This window comes from Paroedura picta, chromosome 6, assembly GCF_049243985.1.
Source record: "Paroedura picta isolate Pp20150507F chromosome 6, Ppicta_v3.0, whole genome shotgun sequence".
NCBI lineage: Eukaryota > Metazoa > Chordata > Lepidosauria > Squamata > Gekkonidae > Paroedura > Paroedura picta.
In genome coordinates, this window is record NC_135374.1 from 92,118,374 (window position 1) to 92,137,293 (window position 18,920).

The following is an 18,920-nucleotide window of genomic DNA, read 5'->3' on the forward strand; positions in this document are numbered from 1 at the left end:
ATCTGCCAGTGGCCAAACAGTATATCTGGGCTGCTAAAATGGAACTAAAGCCATCCTAGTAGCTGAATGGGAGGGCAGTGTAGCCCAACTGCAAAAGCCAACCAGGGTCAGTACTTGGAAGGGAGATGTCCAAGAAAGGTTCTCCAGAGGAAGGCAATGGCAAACCACCTCTGCTTCACACGTGCCTTGAAAGCTCCTGGCTGGGATTGCCGTACTTGACAGCACTTTACACGCACACACACAAAGGCTGCATGGTTAGTCAATGTCCGGTCACGAAGGCACTGCAGCTCACCCACCGTCGAGCATTCTTAGAGCCAGTCAGAAGGCCTGGAACTTCACCCGTCAGCATGTTTGACCTTTTTTGTGGCCGTGAAGCCTCCATGCAGCCAAATTCAGACCTCATGACCATCATTCGTACCATTGCAGTTTCATGGCTAAACCATCACAATAGATTGTTTTGTTCAGAAGTTTCAGTTTGCCCAGAATGTAGCTGCTCACCAGAAGCACGTTACCAAAATGTGGCAACAGCTCACAATTCAAGGTGCTTGAGCCCTTACATAATGACATTTTCATGTGTGATGTTTAATTAGGTTTGTACTCAACTTATAAAGTGAAAGCAAACCTTACATTAGCTTAGATTTAGGTGGGTAGCTGTGTTAGTCTGAAGCAACAGAATAACATTTGAGTTCAATAGTACCTTTAAGAATTAGACTGTGTTGGTCTTCAAGGTGGCACTGGACTCAAACTTTGTTCTTTATATTAGCCTGACAGGCCATGATTTCTCTTACAAATTCTACCCAGCACTTAGCCAGTTTGGTATAGTGGTTAGGAGTGCAGACTTCTAATCTGGCGAGCTGGGTTTGATTCTGCACTCTCCCACATGCAACCAGCTGGGTGACCTTGGGCTCGCCATAGCACTGATAAAGCTGTTCTGACCGAGCAGTAATATCAGGGCTCTCTCAGCTCACCTCCCTAACAGGGTGTCTGTTGTGGGGAGAGGAATGGGAAGGTGACTGTAAGTCACTATGGCCCATTATGCACGAGCAGTACTGTCCGCGTTTAAGGGACACCCCATGCCCCTGCGGGCTCCATGGAGACACGGAGCTGCCAGGGGCGACCCCCTGACCCTACCAGTGTGTGTGAAGTGGGCCTGGCCCCTCCCCACCTCCCCCACCCCCACTGCTTTACTCGGCCGGCAGCAATCTGGCCCTCCTGGCCTCAGTGTACAGCACACGCACGCTACGCCGGGGCAACCCAGCATGCCCCGCTCCCACGCGTACAGGGGAAATGGCGGGGCATCGTGCCCTGCTGCAACTGCACAGCGCCAGAGCAGGGAAACTGCCGCCATGCATAAAGGGTCTAAGAGACTCCTTCGGGTTGAGAAAAGCGGCATATAAGAACCAACTCTTCTTCTTCTTCCATATGGCACAAACAAAATTCAGGGGGCTCAAATGCACTTTCAAAACACTTGCCTCAGAAATAGCACTCTGTATCCAACCAAACTGTTGAATCTCCTCTTGTATTGACTATTTATACACTACCAGGCACAGGCGACAGGAATTCTCAGCAGCAGCTCAACTGGACAAGTTCCAAATCCTAGGAATCTTTATAATCATTAAAGAGAGAGGTGGAATTTTAACATTGCTGTTTTCCTGTGTTTTTAGAATTGGATGGGCCAGATAGAAATAATAAACTGTAGGTGTAATAGAATGGAAAGGCTGCAGTTGGGCTACAGGGAAAGAGAGTGAACTGGGTAGGTCCTGGGTTGAAATTATAAATCAAAGCCAAGAAGCTCGACGGCAAACCGGAGCAATCAGTTTAAAGGGTGTGTGAGATGGCAGAATAACCCTGTGAGGCTATTTTCCAACTGTGTTTTGTTTTTGGTCTTTTGCGAAACTTGAAACGTCTTGTGCTAGCGCTGGCATGCATATTTGTGTGGGAGGAAGGTTCTCAGCAAAAGGATTTAATGCATGGCAAGCAGGAAACAAGCAGTTTTCTGCTTTCTTCATATTGAACCAGGCCAGCACGATAGAACAGACTACACGGGTATAGTACACTGGATCACCCACACTGAAGCTTTAGGAAGTTTTATCTCCAATTCCTCCCAGATCCTGTGGAAGATATTATAAACACATGCTTTAAAAGACAGAGCTTTTTTGTTGGCAGTTGGCCATTTCTGAAAACAATGCATTTAAGACATCCCCTGAATGACATCATGCTGTTTTTTCCTTGAGGGTTGGAAAAGGCAAATCTTAGACTGGCAGCAGTTTTCTGACCTGATAGGTACTTACTTTTCACAGTTGTACAAATCACAACAGTAGCACGTGTTGCTCTTCACTCTCAGCTGGCATTTACTGTTTAAGGTGTAACATGTCACCTAGAATAAAAGGTGAAAGCAGGTTACCTGTATGGGAAGGTCACTTACTCATTATTCATGTGAACTCAATGCAAACACTCTTCCTATCTGGGGGAAGAAGCAGCGGTAACTCTATGAATGCTATAGCTGTAAGAGATTTAGATATTGAGACCATTGTATTTATTATTAGTGCATTTGAGTGAAACAAGCAGTCCTTGTTCCTGATTAAAACAAGAGCACAAAAAGCCTTCCTACCAATCCTGTTAGCCACATTCTGAGGGCGGCCAGGAAATGGCATGTAGACAGGTGCACCATAGAAATGTGCTGAGCAACTTTTAGTCCAAGTGAAATAAATGCACCTAAGTCAGCCTTTCTCAGCCTTTTGACCATGGAGCAACCCCTAAAATATTCTTCCGTGTTCATGGTCATGCCTCCCTGCCATGCCTCCAGAAGCCACAAGTTTATGATATGCATGGTATTGCTCATGACATAAAATGCCTGTTACATAAGAAGGCAGTTTCATTTCTGAGTGTGCAGTACCTTGCCTGAGCAAAACAAGGAAGCATTCATCTCAGCTGTCACCATGCAAAGCAACATGGCGGTGACTGGCAATCCTATTTGAGAATATATTTTCCCAGGGTGTGAAATGGCTGCCAGGGCAAGGGGAAACCTGGGGGGAAATGAACCCTCATCCAGGCTGTGCACAGTCCTTGCACTGGATCCAACTGTAGTAGCTCTCAGCTAGGGATCCCAGCCTCCAGCAAACCTGGGATTACAGTTCATCTCCAATCTACAGAAATCAGTTTCCCTTGAGAAAACGGCTGTTTGAGAGAGTGGAGTCTGTGGCATTGGACACAGTCCTCTCCTGCTTGAATATCTGAATCCCTTTGCTTGCAACGGCTTTCCTCCAGCCATTTTCTGTCGATGGCGCTCTAAGAAGAAATTTTGAGAGGGGGGGAATGGGAGGAGCCAATGGGGGAGTACAGCTGATTCAGCTCTTCCCTCCCATTCCTTTTCCATTGTGTGTGAATTCAACAAGGCCATTGCAGACCAGAGAGATGAGCAGAAAGCCACTCGGTCCTCTCGATGCCTCCCTGGGTTAGTTGGGGGTGGGAAATTAATTGGGCTCTGATTGCACAATGGCACCTTGTGGAAATGGCAGCCAAATTAGTTGTATGGACCTCCTTTCCATAATAACTCCTCGTTCAGTAGACAGCAAAAGCTCTGTTTGTGCAAAGTTATGTCTGCATGGAGCTGCCTTCCATGAAGGAAATGAGAAAGCCAGCTAACGAGGATCTGCATAAGGCTCTGGGGTGGAACCTCTGCAACAGATGTGTTTCTTGAATCTATTTTGCCATGTCCTGATTAAAACTTCAATAATTACATTTATATGGGCAATGTGACCAAAATAATTAATGTAACTTTTCAGTGACATTAGCAAAGTTTGTACTCTTTTGTTATTATGTATCCAGAGAGTTGTGTCCTTCAAAGCAATTGACCTTAATGGGCTTTGAAGGGTGTAGATTTGCTTGGGACAGTCCTGTAAAAATACTTTTTCTACCAAATGAAAATCACACTTCATCCATTCAGCAAATGTATGCTGATGAATGTTTAAAGTGAACGGTGCATGTATTATTCCTGTTTGCTGTAGCAGTCGCGATGCAATATTCCGCCAACATGGGTAGACCCTGTCATCTCCTTTTCCATACATCTTTCTTGCCAACAAGCAGCTAATGAACTCTGAATCGCATAGACTGATGTGCTTGAGAATATGAAACATGAGAGATCTTTGACTTACTCTGATAGTAAGAACCCTTTCCTATTAGTATAGCTACATTTGGGCCCAGATCTTTAAAACTCATGAGAATCAATCTTTAAGCCCAAGGAAGTCATCACTTGTTTATAATGGCACCCCATGTTCTACATAAAACTACATTTGAAAGTAGTTTGTGCTATAAGGGGGGGAACAGTGCCAGTTTAGTACATGATCCTTTTGCATGATCCTAAACTGTTGGGGTTTTTTTTGGGGTACCGGAAGCTACAAGGCAACAATGGATGGTCACAGCCCAGAGTCCCTTTGAATGAACAGGATTTAAGTCAGGCATGTTTAAGTCATTCTATTGTGTTCAGCGGGGCTTAGTACCAACTGAAATTTGCTGAACTGTACTCTTTGTATTATAACCAGCATAATGGATCTGGATAATTACAGAGTAAGGTGGTTAATCATTCACTATTTATATTTATTCTGTATTCTTAAGAGCCTCATTCTAAGTAGCCAGAACACAGGCCTGTAATGCTTTGCTTCTTGTATCATTTAATTATTTAATTAAGAAAGGCTTAAGAACCGATCTTGTCTTGTAAGAACTATTCAAAAGAACTCCATCTGGGTTTTTTTCCTCCTGTAAAAGCAATGGAATAAAATTTGACAGGCTTTACAGGAAATCTCCACCCACCAACCTCCTCTCCCAAGCCTTCTATGCATTTGTTTTAAAGGAAACTCACTTTCCAGTGAAATGAAGGCTGATAATTCTGGCAGCATGATAAAAAGCATTTGAGGAAAAAGACTAGCCAGGAGTTTGGATTTAAAATAAACAACACTAAAATTAATAAGTGTAGGGCAATTGCTTTAAAATGTACACAGTACTAATACCAGTGTTCATAAATCTAACACATCTTGTCTGTATAATAATACCTGGTCAAATGCTCCAGCGTTAAAATCTAGCCCAAACAGAGACAACCAGGGCTTCTGGGAGCTTCTCAAGGCCTGATTTCAATGAGCCTTCTGAGGGAAAGGACTTCTACTGTCACGCAAAAGCTACCTGGAGACCTCCTCAATAGACCTTCACTCCAACACAGTTATCAGCCAGGTGGGAGTGTTCAGTCCTCCTTAGAATGAGTTATGTAACTAGAAGAACACAGTTGTTGAGTCACCAGTGGGCTAAACTATTTAACACCGTATCAAAGCTGAAACACTTAATACTTGTAAAATTAATTAACAAAGGGCCAAAGTAGTCAATACAGTGGCAATAACATGTATAAGAATGAGACCAGAGCCTAATCCATAGGGGTGTCAGTTCTGAGCTGGGAAATACCTGGAGATTTTTAGGGTGGAGACTGAGGTCTGCAAAGCAGATATTTTTGCTAAGCGAACAGATCCCTGTTGCCTGGAGATCAGCTGAAATCCCAGGAACTCTCCTACCACCACCTGCACTAAAGCTTGGCAAGTCTACTATTTCATATAGAGCAGGGATAGGGATGCCAGCCACCAGGTTACATATGGGGATCCCCCAGAATTATACTCATCTCCAGGCTACAGAGGTCAGTTTCTCAAGAGATGGGTAGACTCTATGGCATTATACCCCACTGAAGTCCCTGTTCTTCCCTGGCGTAGCAGTTTCCCAACTTGGGTCTAGCAACCCTAATCTTTGGTGAATGGGAAGGAAGACATGAGCCTTTCCTGTGCCCACACTTCCCCACCCCTGGACTGCTTTGTCAAAACAGTTTTCATTGGAAGGTTAGAGGCCACTCCTATCAGGACACGAAAAGACAGGGAGAAGTAGCTTTTTGATGAGCAACAGCACAGAGGAAAGATTCTGCTCACTCGTCGACCCATAGCATGCTTTAAAACAAACACACACTCTCATTTATTTTATATCAGTTTGCCATGGCCCCAAGTTGACATGTGTTGCCATAACACCTGGTTTGCCCCTTAGTGCCTAGAGTTATTAGCCATAACTGGTCCCATAATCTGGTTTTGAGGCATGGAAAGAACAGTGATGACGCATGCCTGGCATTTTGCAAGATGCACTGTTTGCATTTTTTATTTCAGCTTTTCTTTATTTCCTTTTCACCTCCTGCTACTGTAATCACCATTTTGGCAAACTTTGTATATCCATAAACATTATATATATAAACACAGTTGTAAATCTTCACTTGGGCAAATCCACTTTGTCTGACAAGAGTGATAGATGCCTTGGTAAGCATGAGAACCACACTCTACACATCTGAACTTGGGGAAATTTTATAAGGAGAAGAACTGGGCACATGAGGATTTGTCTCTGTAACTCTCAAGCTCCTGTACTGCAATGAACATTTCAAGGGCATCAGCAAGTACTTAGGGAATAGAAGAAAAGTGCAGAGATTGGGGGAATGTAGGGAAATCAATTATGAAATAAGCATACAGGAGGGAAGGATCCTGGGGGTTGATCTTTACTCTCAGACATCTCAGATTTCAAAATGCTGTTGTTAGGTGCGAAGTCATGTCCGACCCATCACAATCCCATGGACAATGATCCTCCAGGCCTTCCTGTCCTCTACCATTCCTTGAAGTCCATTTAAGTTTGCACTGACTGCTTCAGTGACTCCATCCAGCCACCTCATTCTCTGTCGTCCCCTTCTTCTTTTGCCCTCAATCACTCCCAGCACTAGGCTCTTCTCCAGGGAGTCCTTCCTTCTCATGAGGTATTTGAGTTTCATCTTCAGGATCTGGCCTTCTAAGGAGCAGTCAGGGCTGATCTCCTCTAGGACTGATCGGTTTGTTTGCTTTGCAGTCCAAGGAACTTGCAAGAGTCTTCTCCAGCACCAGAGTTCAAAAGCCTCAATTCTTTGATGCTTGGCCTTCTTTATGGTCCAACTTTCACAGCCATACATTGCAACTGGGAAGACCATAGCCTTGACTAGACACACTTTCGTTGGCAGGGTGATGTCTCTGCTTTTTAGGATGCTGTCTAGATTTGCCATAGCTTTCCTCCCCAGGAGCAAGCGTCTTTTAATTTATTTGCCCATCTGTAGTGATCTTGGAGCCCAGGAAAATAAAATCTGTCACTACCTCCATTTCTTCCCCATCTATTTGCCAGGAATTGAGAGGGCTGGATGCCATGATCTTCGTTTTCTTGAAGCTTTTTAACATCTATATGCGCTCTCTAGCCCAGCTGGTCCAGGGCTACGGGCTAGGATGTCACCAATATGTGGATGACACCCAGCTCTACCTCCTAATGGCCGGCCGGCCAGCCGGCCAGACTCCCCCCCGGATACATTTGCCAGTTGTTTGGAAGCGGTTGCTGGATGGCTCAGGCAGAGTTGTCTGAAATTCAACCCCTCCAAGACGGAGTTCCTGTGGCTAGGGTGCAATTAACACCTGCACCGGTTGCCAGGAATTTGGGGGGTGACTTTTGATGCCTCCCTTTCAATGGAGGTTCAGGTCACGAAAGTAGCCAGGATGGCTTTTTTCCATCTTCGCCAAGCCAGACTACTAGCACCCTACCTGTCCTCACAACACCTGGCCACTGTGATCCATGCAACGGTCACTTTCAGATTAGACTACTGTAACTCCCTCTACACTGGCCAACCTTTGTCCTTGATCTGGAAGTTACAGTTGGTACAAAATACGGCTGCTAGGGTCCTCACTGGGACATCTTGGAGGGCCCATATCCAGCCGGTGCTTTGTCAACTGCACTGTCTGTTTCCAGGTCAGGTTCAAGGTATTGGTATTAACCTTTAAGGCCATACGTGGTCTGGGTCCTGCCTACCTGTAGGACCGCTTGCTTGCTTATGCCCCCGCAGGGCCCTTGACTCTGTGGGTATGAATTTACTGGTTGTCCCAGGCCCCCGGGACGTACGCCTGGCCTCAACCAGGGCCAGGGCCTTTTCGGTCCTGGCCCCAACCTGGTAGAATGAGCTCCCAGAAGAGCTAAGGGCCCTGCCAGAGTTACCAGCTTTCCGCAGGGCCTGTAAAATAGAGCTCTTTCGCCAGGCTTACAGTTGAGGCCGGGGCAAAGTCACGGGGGAGGGGTTTTTCCAACTGGTTCCCAAATTCATCTCAGCCCGGGCTCTCATTACATTAGATTAACATCAGATTAATGTTAGATTGAGATCAGTGCCCCACACTGAATAAGGAGGGATTATTAGAGATTATGGTCACCATTGCATAGTTGGTTAGTATGTGATTGTTTTTTTAATGGGGATTTTATTGGGGTTTTATTGTTTTAGAATTGTATGTGTAAACCGCTGTGAGGCTATGGCAAACAGCAGTATAGAAATCTAATAAATAACTAACTAAATAAATAATAAATGTTGTGTTTCAAGCCAACTTTTGCAACTCTCCTCCTTCACCCGCATCAAAAGGCTCTTTAGTTCCTCTTCGCTTTCTGCCATTAGAGTGGTAACATCTGCTTATCTGAGATTGTTGATATTTCTCCCTGCAATCTTGACTCATCTAACCCTGGCTTTCTCATGATGTGCTCCACATACAAGTTAAATAGGCAAGGCGACAGTATACAGCCTTGCCGAACTCCTTTCTCAATTTTGAACCAATCAGTGATTCCATGCCTGGTTCTCACTGTTGCTTCTTGATCTGCATATAGGTTTCTCAAGAGACAGATAAGATGCTCTGGTATTCCCATCTCTTTAAGAACTTGCCACAGATTTCAAAATATATCCTCACAACTGTTTATCCATAATCACAGGAGTGAGAAACTTCTCAGGATCTCAAATTGTGTATCATGCAATGTTTCCCTGGTTACATGGCAATCCAATCAATGAGAGGAACAAAAGAAAATGAAAGCCTGTATATGAACTGCTTTAGGAGTACTTTTCACAGCACTGAACAAAGTAGAAGTGTATTTTTAATACTTAAAAAAAATCTTTTAAAAGTAAGCTATTTAAGTGTAAAACCCTTTTAAAAAGAGAGTTGGTCCCTCGGTCTTATTCATATACTACTTAAAGAGATCAGCAGATATAGTCACATAGATATGTACACACATTGTGTGTGTGTGTATGTGTGTATATATATCAGAGAATGAACCAACTTTTTTGAAGCAATGCTTGTAATTTATTTTTGTGGTTATTTTGTTTGTTTTTTCTTGATGACTTCATGTTCATGCATAGCAAACACTGGAATTTGGTACCAACAATGCATACAGTACTTTGCAAAGTAATTTATCCTCTCCTTTTCCCAAAAACTCTTTCATTAGGTACATTATTGCCCCTATCCTCAACAGCAACCCTTTGAAGTAGGATAGTCTGAGAGATAGAAACAGACCCAGCTAACCAAATGAGATTTGTGTCCAAAGTAGTACTTGAACCTAGGTCTTTTCAGGTTTTGTTCAATGTTCTAGCCACTATCCCCAATGAGAATCTCAGTGTTAATTTAAAATTTAAGAAAAAACTTCCCTTAACGCTCCACAGATTGTCTTGAAAGTTTGTGGGCAGCATCTGAAGAAATTTCAGAAGGCAGACAGAGAGGAGTACTGTGTTCAGTTTTGGGCACCCCAATTGAAGAGGGATGTTGACAAACTGGAACATGCCCAGAGGAGGGCAACAAAGATGGTGAGGGGTTCGGAGACCAAGACGTATGAAGAAAGGTTGGGGGAACTTGGTCTGTATAGCTTGGAGAGGAGATGACTGAGAGGGGATCTGATAACCATCTTCAACTATTTAAACGGCTGCCATGTAGAGGATGGAGCAGAATTGTTCTCTCTTGCCCCTGAGGAACAGACCAGTACCAATGGGATGAAATTAATTCAAAAGAAATCCCGTCTAAACATCCGGAAGTGGTTCCTGACAGTTAGAGCAGTTTCTCAGTGGAACAGGCTTCCTCGGGAGGTGGTGGGTTCTCTATCTTTGGAAATTTTTAAACAGAGGCTAGATAGTTATCTGACGGAGAGGCTGATTCTGTGTAGGCAAAGGGGTGGCAGGTTACAGTAGATGGGTGATTGGGATGTGAATGTCCTGCATAGTGCAGAGGGTTGGACTAGATGACCCATGAGGTCCCTTCCAACTCTATGATTCTATGAGTCCTTTCCCTCTTCCCATCATAAACACCATTAACTATGCAAAGTAATCAAAGATAAGCAAATGGGATTGGTGTGCATAATTTCAATGTCACGCTGTCACAGAATATAGCTTTTCTTGGCACATAGTTTAGATTTATTGAGTACACACCATCCTTCTGTTCAGAACAAACTATACTCTGCAAATATGCTGTGTGTAAAACATCCTGTAATAGGGGGGAAATGAGTCTGCTGTTTAACATTTCAGCCAAAGTCTATCGCCATGGGATATTCCTTTTGTTGGCCAAAGGACAAAAACGAATGAGTTTATTTATTTAGATATTTATATCCTACTTTTCTTCCCAAAGGCAACTCAAATTGGCTTACAGAAACATTATCGTCTCCTCTACTTTGTCCTAACAATCTGAATACAGAATGTGGACATTCTTGGATTGTGTCCAATCAACACTGTGCAGCAGAATTATGGCTTTAAGGCTGGGGGAAAACGATTTGTTTAATGTACGGATTTCGTGGGACCATTCCTAAACAATCATGGAACATGAATGGCTTTCATTCTGGTTCAGATATGGGAGCACTTCTGCATACTGAAAAAAATAGCGTAACACTAGCATAATGGTGTAGCGCTAAATAATATCGCATCTCCAGCCATTCCTCACTTTCTTGCTGTCTCGCTTCTGTCTGCTGCCTTTTCCTGCTCCTTATACTTCACACTGCCTGATGGAAATGGCAGAAAAGAGCAATGGACTTTACACATGACTCTCTGCTACCTGTCAATCAATCCTGGCAGCCAATCCCCTTTCTCCGTGTTTTAAAGGACCTGCGGTGCCCACTAATTTTTTTAAATTCAATACTTCTCCATTGAAATGCCTATGTATCTAATCATACATGCATAGTGCTTTTTTATTGCCACTCCTTATGGAATCACGTTGTGATACTTAAAAAAAAACTTTGTGGAAAAATATTTGGTTTTGCCTGCACGCTTGTTCACCTGTTGGTTGCTCCAGGCAGTTCGCTTTTAAAAAGAAATTGTCCCCAGCAGAAGGGTGAGGGAGGTGGGTGCGAGAGCAGGACATTGGAGGCAGGAATAGCACTTCTTCGCCTCCACACATTATCTTTGTTGGTGACCTGCTGGTTGCTCTCCTCTAGCTGGCACTCTTTAGGTTGGGGAATCCACTTTATGCGATTCCCCAACTAGCGCTTTAAAATGGAGGATGTAACCAGCTGTTTGCTGCCCAGATGCTGGATGTTGGCAAAGTCATGTGGAATGGCCGGAATATAACGACTACCTAAGTTATGGATTTCGCTACATTTAACGGGTGCGGAAAGGCCATTGGTGTTTTAATAGCAAGTTGAAAAATTGAGTTCCTATTTGCATGGCTACAAATCAACAATAGTATGTTAGCTTACCTCTGTCTGGTAGGCATCATAGAGGAATCCTATTCCACTTGAATAATACTGGCACCTTTTATTATATAAAGGCCTAGGCTCCTGAAAGAAGAAAAGACAATTGCAACAACATATTAAGCAGAGCAATCCTATTCAAAATGGTTCTCAAGTGTGCTCACAAGGACTTAACTTCCCAAGAAAACATGCTTTGAGTTCCACTGTTATAGTTTTATTTGTACAACACCAAATAGAACTTCATCCCCTCCCATTAAATGCTGTCAAGTTTAAGTGAAATTAGTTTAGGGCCTATTCTGTACACAATAGATAATGCACTTTCAATGCACCTTAGAAGTAGATTTTCCTGTTCCACACAGAAAAATCCAGCTGCCAAAGCACATTGAAAGTGCATTATCCTATGTGTGCAGAATGGGCCCAGGTTACTGGATAGCCAGAAACACTCTGTTATCTGTTTTCTTACTAGTACATATTTGTCATCATCTCAGAAATAAATTTAAATAGGTGATATATTGCAAGGAAGGGAGATATACTAGGGAAAAGAGTTCTATGTATATGCATGAACTGAACTGGATTCTAACCAGGGGCCAAACTACATTTGGGGAGGCTGCATATACAGGTTTAGCCTGGCTCTCATGCAACACTTCCTAACAGCAAGAATAGTTGGGCAATGAAGCTCTCTGTCTGGGAATGATGTTAAGTCCCTGGAAGTTTCTGTGAGACTAGGGGCCAAACAGCTTGTGATACTCAATAGTGTGCAGTCTGTCTGACCCTTTTTAGAAACATCAAATGCAACCATAGAAGCTGTTCACTAAACCTGCCCTCTCCCTTTTGCTCTACAAAGGAAATGATATAGGCATTCATGTTTCTCCTTAGGTGGGGGCAATTTTTAGTACAAAAATAGCACAAAGGAAAGTGTTATGAGGTCGAACTCTTCTGCTTTCATTTCCAAAATGCCTGGCAATATTTTGCAATGTAAAAGATGTTGGGCAGACATCTATGAAACTGTATTTCTGAAATTTTGGGGCGAGAGGGAAAGTGTTCATTGTACACTAGATATGTGGATAAGGAGACAGCATCCTTTATAACCAGCAGAACAAAGTTTGAGTCCAGTGGCTTCTTTAAAACCAACAAAGTTAAATTCAAGGTATAAGCTTTTGTGTGCATGAACCCTTCTTTGTAACCAGTGTTACCTTCAAAACATGGGCAATCAGCAGAAGGGGATTCCCAGTGGTCTTGAAAAGATCACTCTTCTCATTTAATTTTTGCTGTAGATGTAACCCACATAGATGTGCTAGCGCAGAAGATGACAAGCAAAATATCAAACCAAATCTCCCTGTCTGTTTCTGGTCTGGATGGCCAAGGCTAGCCTCATTTCATCAGATCTTGGAATCTGAGCATGGCCAGCCCTGATCAGTATTTGAATGGGAGATGACCAAGGAAGCCCAGGATTGCTATGGAGAGGTGAGCAATACCACTTCTGTTCGTCAGCTGAGACTTGATAGCATTATATACAAACACATACAACCATCTCTGCTGCTGGCAAATACCTGACCTCATCCACTGACTCCAGGCACCACAAACAACACATGACTGACCTTGACACATGTTTGGCACTTAATGAACGGGGGGATGGGATAGGGGAGAGGACAAGGGAGAGTGGAAGAAGATCATATTAAGCTTTCTAATATGATATGTGAAAATTCTGTGGAATATTCTGTATTCTGATAACCAGGTGGTGAAGGCATTAATATGATTGTCTGATAAAGTATGATTGTCTGTAAAGAAATTAGGACCCTCAACTAAACATTGCTCTGTACTAAGGCACAGTTCATACATGCATGGATCTGAATTGATTTATCATCAGGTGATGAGTTTTGACACAAATCAGCAGGAGCTGAGCATAACTGTGTTGCAAAATGGAGCTGCTGTTCCTAATTGCAGAAGAAAATAATCACTAGGGGGCTTTTTGCACGCCTTCAAAATAGCACAATGGTTGCCAATTGAAAACGCTACTGATTTGCTGTTTTGCACAACGTCGTCGACAATCTGCCACACACCTGAAACCAATCTGCAAAAAGCGCTTCCTTGTAGCGCTTTCAGGGAAATCCCCAAAAGTGGATTCACCCTCCGGAAAGCGATACACTCCTGCAACCAATCTGCAACACTAGCGAAAAAGACCTGTGCGTTAACATTGTTGCGGTTTCTACAAAGTCCCTCCCCCTGGCTCTCTTCTCTGATCTTCCGGCGAAGCGATCGCCATTTTTTTTTCTCCGAGCGAGCGGGGATAAACGCACCAGCGAGCCTCTTTCAGTTTAGAGGCTTCCCCGGCTTCAGTCCCTCCCCAGAGTCACTAAAGCACAAACACAGAGAAGCCCGTTTGCTGATGTATTTTCCCTTTATTTTTTACACATTCATTCAGCCGAAAATCGGGCCGTGAGAGGGGGGGGATTTTTTTTTTCACTCGGAGGGAGCGTGGCAACAATCAAACGACAGCTCAAACACACTAGGCAGCTGGATGGGTCTCTCCGTTGCAACGAATTAACACAGATTCGTTGCAATGGGTCTGTTTTTTTAAAAAAAAACCTTTCTTAAAGGGAAAGGGGCTGTTTGGGAGCATGCTAACGGCTGCCCATTGGCTGCTTGAGGGCCAGGGGCGGGACGAGCTTGGCAATAGCGCTTCCTTTCTAGCGATTTCTGCCGAGACCGGAAGCCTGTGGGAAACGCTACAAAACGCAACTGGATTCCACTACAAAGGCAGGTATGCATAACGACGAATTCCACTATTTTAAATGGCGATTTTTCATTCAGTGACCAATTTGCTACAAAGATCCCGGTGCGTAAAGCCCCTAGATTTTCACTCGCTCTTGGTTTCCTTGTAGATATAAGAGCGTAAATTGTATTATTTACTTTCTATTAAATAAAATGATTGACCTGAGATTGTAGCTTTCCACATGGACTCCAATTCCCATGAGTTGTGCTGGCAGGGGCTCATGGGAATTGTAGTCCATGGACATGTGGAGTGCCAGTTTGGCTACCCCTGAAGGAGGTCCAGTGGCCAATCTGTGTGAAGTGACCATGTGTTTTTATAAACAAACAAATATTCTGAAATTTGATTCAGACAATGAACTTTCAGATTCACAAGCAAAAGGCATATTTTAAAATGTCAGTACAATAGATTCTAGTAGGACACCCATGTTAGGGAATTGTAGAATACTGAAATTCACAATTGAGCTTGCACATGCTATTATCAAATAGAATCTGATATCAAATAGAGCACAAGCAAAACCTCTAAGTCTAGATGATATCCAAGCTCCTATAACTGCTGTTTACTCCATTAGTTGCATTTATCCTACTTCATTACACTTTTGCACCTCATGTGGCTGGAAATTTGAGTGACATTTAGATCTAGCTGGACTTCATTTTCTCAGATGTATCTCCATTGTTTACTTCTTCTTCCTAGAATGCAAGTACTGGAATCTAACAGCTCAAGGGCTGATTCCACATGGGCAGAAAAGGCTGGAGCAGTGTCAGTATGGATGTGGGGCTAATCCCCATGTCCACATGATATCGCCGCCATTCCAACCCCCTCCAGGGCCTGCTGCGGATTGGGCTGTCATTTGCCCTGGGCTAAGGGAACTTGGGAGAATCTGCATTCCCGTTACCAGCTGTGGGGGCCAATGGGACCTCTCCTGTGGCAGGCCCATGTGGACGGGAAGAGTCAGGCCTAGAAACCCTGGCTCCTCCCTGCCCTAAAGAGGCTGGGAGGGGGCAGAAAATGCCCCAATCAGCTTTGCAGCACTTCATGGCACCATGTTTGTTTGTTTGTTTGTTTTTTTGCAGGAAGGTGGGATTGCATTCCCATGCAAGAACCAACTCTTCTTCTTCTTCTTATAAATATCTCTGAAATTATTTCTTTGTAATAAGCATCTGAATAAGGGAACTCCAACTCATAAAAGTTCTTGCAGGAATACATCTTTAAAGCCTCACAGGATTTCTGTTTCCTTCTCAACATATAGCCTTTTCACTCTCTGTAAGTCTGTATGCTCACAGTCTGTAGCATCTCTATAACTAACCAGGCATAAGGACTTCCAGTAAATGCAGCATAAATTGAAACAGCTTGTGCTTTGTCACATTAGCTGTACCATAAGTACATTTACTGATGTTGCTTTTTAAAAATTAAAAACCAAACATGAAAGGAACATGCCATTTTTCATGGTTAAAATCATGTAAGAAAGAGCAAGTGTGCCCTCCAGAGGAATGTGACTGTATTGTCTAGCAACCAATTATGAATATTGTAGATAGGGAAAACTTAATAAAACTGGTTTCGACATTACCTGCCTCATTATAATTTCACTCTAAAAAGCAAAGCAGATGAGACACTGGGGATCCATGATCCCTTTTCTTAATGTTTTTAAAAATAAAATAAAATAGCCTGTGACAAGTGGTTAATTTAATGGGAGAAGTGGCAGTAGGAGGAGTAAACATTTCCACCATGTTGTTTTCCCAGCCTAAATGCCCCTCAAGGTTTTACTAGCCCTGCTAGAGAAAAACATCAGGCACTATATGGGAAACCAGGACTTGAGGCCATTTCAACATTACTTATGGCCAAACTAGTCAAGACAGTCTAGTCACAAAGACACTGTTACATTTAGTTTGGCACTAAGCACTGTTGATATGGCCTCAACACACTAAGATACTCTTGTTTTCTTTCCCGGGGGGGGGGGGGGGCGGGGAGTGCAGCCATTTTGACACTTATAAGGTGCAGGGGAAGAAGACTGCCTCAGTCCACCATGCTGTAGACTGAATCAGGATTGGGCCCCTTGTAGGACACCAACATGTCTAGTTTGGACCTTGGGTGATTCATCTTTCCTGCATAAGATTACATTTAAAACTAAGTTCCTTGTATTGTTTTCTATGTTTTATGTAAACCACCCTGAGCCTCAGGGGAGGATGGTATATAAATACAACAAATAAATAATAATAAATAAATTAGCATAAGGCAAAACAAAGACTAATGTATACCTTTTACGAAAAATTTAAAAAGCGACAAAATCAACATTTTAATTAAAATGAGGGGATGGACGGGAAATGTGAAAAAAGTATCCTGTCCCCTTCAAAAGGGGCCAGTCAAATTAATGTGTCCTCCAAATCAAAGGAACCCTTATATTGTCTTCCCCAAACACAACTAGCTTTTCCGATATTAAACAATGCAATTCAAGTTTTTAAGATGACACAAGAACCTGACTGCAACTGTTTTTCCATCTTTAACCAAGGCGTTGTACTAAATTTCTCTCAACCTTTATTTTTATGTTGAGTAGATGTGTGATCATCCTAAAAAGGAGTGTTATCTTTCCTTACTTACAAATTCCAATCCACATATTTCAGCATTAAACAAAGGATTTATGTATCTCAGAAAACAAGCTCCTGATTTCCGAGGGGGCTTCCTGGACAATTCTCATGCCCCTCCAGGTTTTCTCATTTGTAATCTTTAGGGCCTTTTCGCACAGGGATCTTTGTTGCAAATTGTTTGCGGAATGAAAAATCGCCATTTAAAATAGTGGAATTCGTCGTTATGCATACCTGCCTTTGTAGTGGAATCAGTTGCGTTTTTTAGCGTTTCCCACAGGCTTCCGGTCTCGGCAGAAATCGCTAGAAAGGAAGCGCTATTGCCAAGCTCGTCCCGCCCCTGGCCGTCAAGCAGCCAATGGGCAGCCGTTAGCATGCTCCCAAACAGCCCCTTTCCCTTTAAGAAAGGTTTTTTAAAAAAAAAACGACCCATAGCAACGAATCTAGATAGATTCGTTGCTACGGAGAGACCCATCCAGCTGCCTAATGTGAGCTGTCGTTTGATTGTATGATCGTTTGCACGCTGCCTCGAGTGATAAAAAAAAAATCCCCCCCCCTCTCACGGGCCCGATTTTCGGCTGAATTTATAAAGGGACTTTATTTCAGCAAACGGGCTTTTCAGTGGTTTGTGCTTAGTGACTAAAGGTGAAGGACTGAAGCCAGGGAAGCCTCTAAACAGAAAGAGGCTCGCCGGTGCGTTTATCCCCGCTCGCTCGGAGAAAAAAAAATGGCGATCGCTTCGCCGGAAGTTTGGAGGAGAGAGCCAGGGGGAGGGACTTTGAAGAACCAGCAACAATGGTAACGCACAGGTCTTTAGCGCTACTGTTGCAGATTGGTTGCAGGAGTATATCGCTATCCGGAGGGTGAATCCACTTTTCTGGATTCCCCTGAAAGCGCCACAACGAAGCGCTTTTTGCTGATTGGTTTCAGGATTGTTGCAGATTGTCTACGACGTCGTGGGTTATGGCAAATTAGTAGCGTTTCCAAATAGCAACCATTGTGCTACTTTGAAGCCGTGCGAAATGGCCCTTAGTTTTGTTGCCCTTTATGCTGTTTCTTTTTCAGCACTCTGAACACTTCTGTTTCCAAGTATGAGGGGCTGCAACTGACCCTGTTAGCCTGTCTCAGGCTAAGAGAAGTCCAATTTGCCCTCCTTGTATTGATTGTCAGTCTCTAATGGAAAGGGACCTACTGACAAAATTTGAAGCAGTTTTCACTAAAATCCATGGAAAGCTGTACTACCCACATTATAATATATACAGTCTGCTTGGAAGTATGCAGTTCCTAAATAGAAAGCCAATACCCTATATAGTTAGAGGCACAGTTTTAAAACAAAGAGACAACCTGGATAATCACATGTGCAATTTGTCATTGAAACAATTGGTAGCCTAGGATACTTGCTTTAGAACATCATTGCCCATTATTTTAGGTTATACATCAAAAATGAAATAATTCAAGAACAGGCTACAAGCAAAAATAAGATCAGAGCCTCGGAAGAAAACAAATCTTACTTTTGCATTCAAGAATGATTAATTCTATTTTTTTTAAAAAAATTATCACATAAGCCATGCAACTAAATGACTCACACAGGATGGAAATTACATTAAAATAATTAGCTATGATTTTACATCATGCACCACCATGGACAAAGAAAATACATCTAACATTTCCCCCCCAAAGTGGCTTGGTAAATTTAATTAAGGCAAAGCACTGCACGGTATTTGAGTTCAGTTTCCTATTACCTTACCATTTATTAAGGGAATGATTTCTATTTTTATGGAGGCCTCTGTGGAACTGAAAATTATTTGTTTTTCTTAAAACTATTTCAAGTTAAATCCACCAGATGGCATTATGGAACCCCCCAGGGCTGAATTTCTGTGGGTGAACATTTTTGAGACAAAGAGTAGGGTTGTGGGATCCTACATGTTCTGCAACAGACTCTGCCATGTATCTTTTGTGCATGTTTTGTCCAGTTTTACTTCTATTTGTTAACCTTTTTTAGAATCTGATTTTGTGATGTTTTA

At 43.0% G+C, this 18,920-nt stretch overlaps 1 protein-coding gene across 3 annotated transcripts in view; it reads right to left on the minus strand.

The window, feature by feature from the left end:
- Positions 1-18,920, minus strand: part of TMEM255B (transmembrane protein 255B) — a 54,259-nt gene that overhangs the window by 9,317 nt on the left and 26,022 nt on the right. For all 3 annotated transcript variants that reach the window (XM_077343672.1, XM_077343671.1, XM_077343673.1), the window contains 2 exons: positions 11,554-11,634; positions 2,292-2,377 (listed from right to left, as the gene is read on the minus strand). In XM_077343672.1, coding sequence (XP_077199787.1) covers positions 2,292-2,377; positions 11,554-11,634 — 167 coding nt within the window. The remainder of the gene's footprint in view (positions 1-2,291; positions 2,378-11,553; positions 11,635-18,920) is intronic.